The 8211-nt window shown below is 42.1% G+C and overlaps 1 protein-coding gene across 2 annotated transcripts; it reads left to right on the top strand.

Annotated features, from left to right (window-relative positions):
- On the top strand, positions 1-4022 carry mymk (myomaker, myoblast fusion factor; the record flags this gene model as incomplete). 2 transcript variants are annotated; one of them, XM_079515482.1, is made up of 6 exons in its annotated part: positions 1-135; positions 584-698; positions 1464-1612; positions 1783-1899; positions 2200-2340; positions 2955-4022. In XM_079515482.1, 6 exons carry the CDS (start codon positions 1-3, stop codon positions 3204-3206), a joined length of 909 nt encoding a protein of 302 aa, XP_079371608.1. In that variant the 3' UTR covers positions 3207-4022. The 2 variants fall into 2 exon arrangements, with proteins under 2 accessions (XP_079371608.1, XP_079371609.1); XM_079515483.1 differs by lacking the exon at positions 1-135 and adding an exon at positions 136-206.
- Between the last annotated feature and the right edge of the window lie 4189 nt (positions 4023-8211).

Here is an 8211-nt window from a genome sequence, read left to right as displayed (position 1 = left end):
ATGGGTGCGTTTCTCGCTAAGTTGCTGCTTCCTACCATCAGTAGCCTGGTGTTTCTGCCTGCAGCCAGCGTGGCAGCCAAGAGAGGGTTCCACATGGAGGCCATGGTTTACTTCTTCACAATGTTCTTCACGGCGGTAAGCCCCACCAGCAATGGGAAAGGGAGAGAACACTGTCACTGTGTCAATGAGATGGTAACAGGATATAGGTGGGCATGAGGAAGAGTGGGCACCTCTGTGTTAAATTGACTATTTTTCCAAAATGTTATATAATATGATTAGAACATGCTTAAACATTTGACAATTAAGATCATTTTGGGTTATAAACAAGAAGTTGAAGGCAAAATTGTTGTAAGAGTGTGTCAAAGCTAATGTCTCCTTTTATTATTATTTTTTGCCAATATATAATACTAGTTTGTTTATTTGTTAGTTTTTTGCAATTTGTAAAAACTACTTTACAAACTTTATGATTGAGTTTTTGAGGTGTTGTCCCACATTTTTGCAATTACATAAAACCCTGATATTATTATGCTGCTGTACCTACAGTATATGCCACTTTTTCCTGAAGCTTTCTGTTGTGCAACAGATTTACCATGCATGTGACAGTCCAGGCCTCTCCCTCCTGTGCTTCATGCAGTATGACATTATGGAATACTTCAGTGTATATGGCACTGCTCTCTCTATGTGGGTCACTCTCATAGGTGAGTAGAAACATACAGAACGGCACATAACAACAATATGACTATGTATGCTGTGTTGTAAGTGGGCAAGTTGTCAAAAGGGACTCTTAAGTAACTGAAACAGGTCTGATCCTTTCAACAAACAGTGTTCATCCAATGTGTCCTACTAGTACCTCTTCTTCGGTGAGACAGTAAAATCCTATACTGTAAAATCTCAAAGTTAATTTAATGTACAAATGGAACCACATTTGTTCACTCTGAAGAGTTAAATTAAGGCTGAGGATTGCACAGTTGTTGCTGTGGTTCCTGCATTCTCTTTGAACTGTGTGCAGTGTGACTGAGCAGTTGTTGATACTAGCATGTGTCGTGTCTGCACGGTCTCTCACATATGTTCAGAGGTGCTTTTTAATCAGGCTTTCATACATAAGCACACACACACCCACACTGCATGCACGCACACACCCGCGTGTGTGCGCACACACACGCACACACACACACACACACACACACACACACACACACACACACACACACACACACACACACACACACACACACACACACACACACACAGTCACAGTCACACACACAGTCACACACACACACACTTCACCTCACGTCTCAAAGGAACTGTTTGTGTTTATTTTATGCTCATGGTCTCAGAGACCACATGCATTATTGCATTTTCCTTTCAAAAGAAAGGTCTGACATTTTAATGTCATCGTGTATACACTGTGTGTCTATCCTATTGTATTAATCTATCCTTTGTTGTGGCCCATGTCCCAGCTCTCGGAGACTTTGATGAGCCAAAGCGTTCCAGTATAACCATGTTTGGAGTGTTGACCATTGCTGTGAGGATATACCAGGACCGCTGGGGCTATGGAATCTATGCTGGACCAATTGGTTCAGCCGTCTTTATCATAACCATCAAATGGGTGAGGACTCGGAGGACCATTTGGGAATATATATTCCATGGTTCCCAGTGAAATCCTCAATTAAATGTTTACATGTGTAACTCAGTGTACAGATGTAACCAAATGAATCCATTTGGTTGCATTTGTACAGGAACAACAGGCCACACAGCAACTGTTGTCTGTTATTGCAGCTCCAGAAGATGAAGGAGATCAAGGCTGTGTATCCAGAGAAGAAGGTGTACACACAGCAGGTGGGGCCAGGATGCTGTTTTGGAGCTCTGGCTCTAATGCTGCGTTTCTACTTTGAGGTAAGTGTGTACTGCATGTCTGTATCTATCACAGACCCATTCCTCACATCAGAGCTAATCCTTACATAGAATTCAAGTAAATCAGGAACAGGATTTACAGTAACATTATTTCCAAAGAGCTTACCAGCTACAATATAACGTTGCCAGTAAATCGAATTTAAAACTTCTTACTGAGAAGGTTGACCATTTAAGTGTGTATAGATATCTTAAGATCTGGCACCAGTTGAGAAAGCCTTAAAATGCTTTTTTATGAAGTGCATTATCCACTGATTCGCCAAATTGTCACTCTCCTCAATACAGGAATGGGACTATGCCTATGTCCACAGTTTCTATCATCTGTCGCTGGCTGTGTCCTTCGTGCTGCTGCTACCCAAGAAGAATCGTTACGCTGGGACGGAACGAAACGCAGCCAAGCTCAGCTGCTACACACTCTGCTGCTGTGTATGTGATGCCTTTTTTAATCTCTTAGAGAAAGGAGAGACGATCACTCTCAACGTGTTAGTAGGATCAGCAGTGATCCATGCAGTTCAGAGCAGGGCTAAACTGCAGAAAATAACACTGAGATCGATAGTGCCAGTTGCACTTTTACTCTTATTACTCTGGAAAATATTGTACCAATTAACCACTTATTTTATACTTAAGCTATTCGAAAATAGCTGATGTCACTAACCCTTACCATTGGTATATGTTATTGCCATGTGGGGAACGGAAGTGCTAACACAGGCAGTATAAGGCTTTACCCACTGTGCAACAGAGAGCAGGACCACAGATATTATAACGTCTATGTCGGGTGCGCCAAACTATGACTTTTCAGGATTCAAATTCAAATTCTTAAGCAGCAGATCAACGAGCTCAAAGCGCGCCATGAGTAGCTCTGCTCCTTTTGATACCTTATAACTGTAGTATGATCAAGTATGACGTTAATTTTCAGGAAAAAACACAAAAAGTTAAAATATGGAGATAAGAGGTTTCTGCCCGACAGCAAAGATAATTGATGCTAAGAAATCTTTCAAATAAATTACTGACTTGCTTTATTTTCTTTTGCATACTACTAGTCATTGTCCCCCGGCTCTTCAAAGGAAGAGAAGAACAAGCAGATGAAAAAGACAAAAAAGACCCGGACCATTTGGACACTTCCCACGCTCCGAACCTGCAGCAGCACCCCGATTCTACCTCTACACGACCCTCCATCAACACCTATCAAAGGAAACACCATAAGCAAGACTCTACCTCTATACGACCCTCCATCAACACCTATCAAAGGAAACACCATAAGCAAGCTCAAGGAGTTGAATGGCTGGAAGTGACCCCTCGGGGTCACAAGTGGACTTCTAAACTTAAGGTCACACATATTGGCTGGTCAAACGTAGAAAGACTTCATTCTAAAGACGCAAAGAGACAAGGGGATTTAACAGTCATCAGCCAAATGTGGGTAAATCTTTGCTGTGGCTGCCTGGCTGGTGAGTCTACTTTACACTTTGGCAGACAATCTACCGTCATTTGGAGGTTTCTTTATGTATATTCCAAAAATCATATTTGGCTGGTAAGATAATGACGGTGGCTGGTGAATTTTGGACTCCGCCAGCTATTGTGGCCAGTGGGCGAAAACAAACTTGGTTCCTGCCGTTGGCTATAGAACCTATGGGCAAGAACAAGGGTCAAATCAGACTCCCGGGCCATCAGAGGACCCTATAAGGACATACAGTAGATGTCTATATAAAATGCCTGTGCAGACATCAGGACAGACAACCACTACCTAAGAACACAGTGAGAAGGACTTTTTTTCAAGTCAAGCCAGTAAAACTGACTGGAAAATTTGTGAGTAGCACAAACCAACAGATGGTTTATCTCTCCAAAATATATAAATTGTATTTTGAAATGTTCCTCAAGAGAGACCCTTCGTCTGCTCCCGTCTCCGCTTTTCTTCTTTCAATCTCTCCCTCTCTCAGAGAAAGGAACTATGCGGTTGGGAGAATTACGAGACTGTAAAAATCTCATTTCGCTCTCTTCATGTATCCCTGAGGTGCCAAACATGTCATCTGGTGCATCAGGTGTTTGAACGGTGTAGAAATTGCTCCAGATATTGGCCGGTAAACGGACCTACACCTTGACAATGTTTCCGAGGCAACAGGTGTACAGTTAATCTATTAATTCCTGTTCACTGACCAAGCAACTTTAGCACTGTTCTCCTTCCACATACTGTCCAATACTGAGATTCTATATTGTTTTTGCTAAAATCTTTATGTATATATTGCTTATTTATTGGTATATTGCGAGGGCTATTTTTAACTGGGTTTGGTGAACATTTTTTCACAGTTTGAAAATAAAATAATTGTATTGTTGGTGTAGTGTAGACTTATTCATGCTTCAAATTGGTTACATACAGTAAATAGGGCTAAAATGAATACATACAGTCATTATAATAATACAGTCCAGTGATACGGACTCAGCAGAAGTTTGCCATTGACAAAATCTCTGCTTGGCCCCGTCTAGCAACACTAATCCAATTCCAATCCCGGGTATCCCATATTCCACTTTCACCTCAGCGGGACGTAGGGTGTGCGTTTGCCGCACGTCACCTGCCCGAACACTACCCAAAGACTACAAACGTGCTCTGCGCGTCTTATAGACAAAACAGTCTAAGGCCAATATGTGAATGAAACTCCCATCCACCGGGAATGTTTTGAGCCGAGGCCAAGCCACCAGCTCCTGTGCCCAGAGAAAGGTGTTTTTGTCTGGGCTGAGAAACCTGGCGGGCCACTGGGCGTCCTGGCTGGCTGCGCCTCTCCATCCCTGACAGGACGGTAACCCGAGCCTTTTATTGCACGAGTGTGAAACACTTTTCAGCTCCTTTACGACCACTGTCTGTCCCACACCACTTTGTTGAGGGTCCGAGGCCCACACACACGCACGCACGCACGCACGCACGCACGCACGCACGCACGCACGCACGCACGCACGCACGCACGCACGCACGCACGCACGCACACACATAGCAGATACACACAGTTTGAGGGATCTGAAACAGGGGCCGGCCCGGCCCAGTCCGGCCCGGCCACGCTGCAGAACAGCAGTGTCAACACAAGGTGATTGACAACATTCTGAGCGTGGTCGTCTCCTCGTGGTCGTCTGCACCTACATTCCATGGCTGAATGGAATCTTGGTGGGTATCTAAATATAATAAAGAAATACATCTGAACAAATAAAAAAAAATGACTTTCGTTACCAGTGGAAGAGAACTTGCTCCAGTATTCCATATTTGGCATGCCTTTCACAGGCTACTGAAAACAGCAGCAGACCGAGTTAAGAAGATCAGCTTTCATTAGACTCAATTAAACAGAAAGAAACCATTACACGGTAGTAATTACAACAAAAATATATGCATGGTATGCTGGGAATGTTTGCGCTGCAGTATTTAGTTTGGGTACGTTCTATGGCAAGAGATCTGTGAGTGCTGTACAACTCCTTTCTCTCTATCAGCTGTTGCCACAGTTGTTGTCAGTATACATAGAAGGGTCAGCTGACTCTTAAACACTCTCCTACAGTATATACCACCAAGTAGAGATGATCTAATAACACATTTTCATTGACAATAACAACAACCAGTACTATAGCTTAAGTAGAACTTAAATTGTTATTACTTAAACAATATGTAATAGTTATTACATTTTACAAACGTATTACTGTTTCTAAGGTAGACTGTATGCTTATACAGTACAGTACAGCTGTTAAAAACCATCTCGGTGGACTTGTGGTTAGAGTGTCCGCCCTGAGAGACTGGGAGGTTTGATCCCCGACTGGGTCATAGCAAAGACCCAGTGTAATGGACCCGCAGTTAATGCTTTTATTTTTGAGTGGTGCAACCACTCCCTTATGGAGCTATGTGTGTGGGTGGTTGGGTGGCTGGGTGGCTGGCTGGGTGGGTGGGTGGGTATGAGCACGAAAACAGCATGGTTGTTTTTCACCACCTGTGCGCAACCTAACACACACACGTATTAACTGTATATACTGTATGATGCTTTCGGGTGTGCCAGTACAGTACAGTGACAGTACAGTACAGTAGAGGGTACAGTAGAGGGACCGCCACACGGTAACTCTGTCATTTCTCAACCATTTCGGACGCGGGGCGGCACGTCGGAACCGGCCCGACCCCCTGGGCGCATTCCTGGGGGTATGGAACTCCCCACAATATTGATACTAGGGATGATCACGTGTTTTTGCTCCCGATCCGATTCCGACAACCCTAAGGTCCCTAATCATGAATCATGATGCCTCACACTACAGGAACAGGAGATAGGCTCCTGCCCTATAGGGCCTCATGGCTCCGCAAGGCGTACACAGCTGTTTATGGGGACTAGATTATGGATGGTAGTGATTTTCAAACTTTTGGGCAATGCATATGGGCAAGTCTTAAAGTACATGCATATTTAGTGAAAATGTACAGTACAAGCTTACAACATACCACATAAAAAAGATTGTGGGAAACAAAATGAATTACATTTAAAATGTTCACCTATATACTTGAAATAGTGACTCCAGGTTGAAACTATGTCCGTATTGTGGTTGTTTTCCTATGTTGTGTTTAAAAAAGAAAAATGTGTGGTTCTATATACATTGAATTGTGATTGTTCAGCTGTGAAATTTCAGTGCCTCAATAAAAATACATTGAAAAGAATGTGGTTTAGAATTTGCCTCTGTTTTTGGAAATGAGTAGCCTGGGTTCCAGCCTGGTTTGCTGCGTTCTGCGGATCTGAAATGTCACTTTTCAGATCCGCAGATCGCAGCAAATCAGGCTGGAACCCAGGCTAGGAAATGAGTGTGCACAAATTATTTATATTGTAAATGAAAGAAATGTTTATAAGTACAGTATATTGGGAGAGAAATATGCCACACCGCCGGCAATATAGTAATAATGTAATATTCAAATGAAATGTTCAAATCTAAATCTAAATCTAAATCTATTCTATCATTGCATTTCTCTCAGTACTGTGATGTGATACCATGTGTTCTGTCTATTTCTGTAAAAAAAACCAAATTAACAATACCTAATAACCTGGTCATCCATCCATTCCTAGTCCTACCAATCTTTGTCATTTAGACAATCAGACTTGGTCAACCCACTGGTCATATAACAGTTTACATTTCTACACGCCTAACCTTCTATACTATCAGTAGTGCAACTTTCTTTTCATGGTGGATATCACATTTACAAACCATTCACTTTCTATTACCAAGTACCAGCATAGTACATTTGGGTCTCTACTGCCACTTGCTGGACAACAAAATAAGAATTATTAATAAATGTAGATTCTTCTTTTTATGGGTCCAAGGGAGAGAGAGGGAGAGAGAGCTATAGAGAGCCTATTCAGCCACAAAATAACATGGCCGATGCTAGGTGTTGTAAGGAGTGCAAATCTCACTGTGAGCAACCAAATTGACGATTTTGTATGCTTTTTCATCATCTTCATCTTCAATTTACAATTTAGGCATTTAGCAGACGCTCTTAATCCAGAGCGATTTACATTAAGCAATAACAAAAAGCATGGCATACATCACATACATAAAAAGTAGTTATCATGAAACATGCGTAAGTTAAGAACGTAACAGTGGAGTATAATTAAACTATATATATAAACTATACATACTATACTATATTATACTATACATATGTACTATAAAGTGCTATGACTACATAAAATGCAATTCTAGTGCATACGTAACATGCTATAAGTCTGTATAAAATGCTATCTAAGTCTACATAAAGTGCTATCTAAGGGGCTAGGGCAAGTGCTACGGGCCATGATGGAGTCTGAAAAGGTGGGTTTTCAGACTACGGCGGAAGATCATTATCATCTTATCTTCTTCTGTGCTTGGACATGTTCATTGCGGCTTACGGATGTATTTTAGAAATTTGTTTTTTGGTTTTGTGTTAACCCACTCTCATTTATGACATGTATTGGTTTTGAAGAAGCGCTTTACACTCAACACTGCACCCCCTTTCTTGAGATAAGCGAAGGACAGACAGGCACACACATGCACACGCGCACACACACACACACACACACACACACACACACACACACACACACACACACACACACACACACACACACACACACACACACACACACACACACACACACACACACACACACACACACACACACACACACACAGACCTATTTAATAAATAACAGCTTGAGCTGAAGAAATTACTTTATTTAATATAGGTCATCTTTGTCCACTTCTGGGACCGTATAAGAATGTCCCTCTACTCTTGTGGAAAAATGCTCTTCACCTGCCTGTGCAACT

Source organism: Electrona antarctica, assembly GCF_951216825.1.
Source record: "Electrona antarctica genome assembly, chromosome: 12".
Taxonomy (NCBI): domain Eukaryota; kingdom Metazoa; phylum Chordata; class Actinopteri; order Myctophiformes; family Myctophidae; genus Electrona; species Electrona antarctica.
This window is presented reverse-complemented; position numbering and strand designations above follow the sequence as displayed.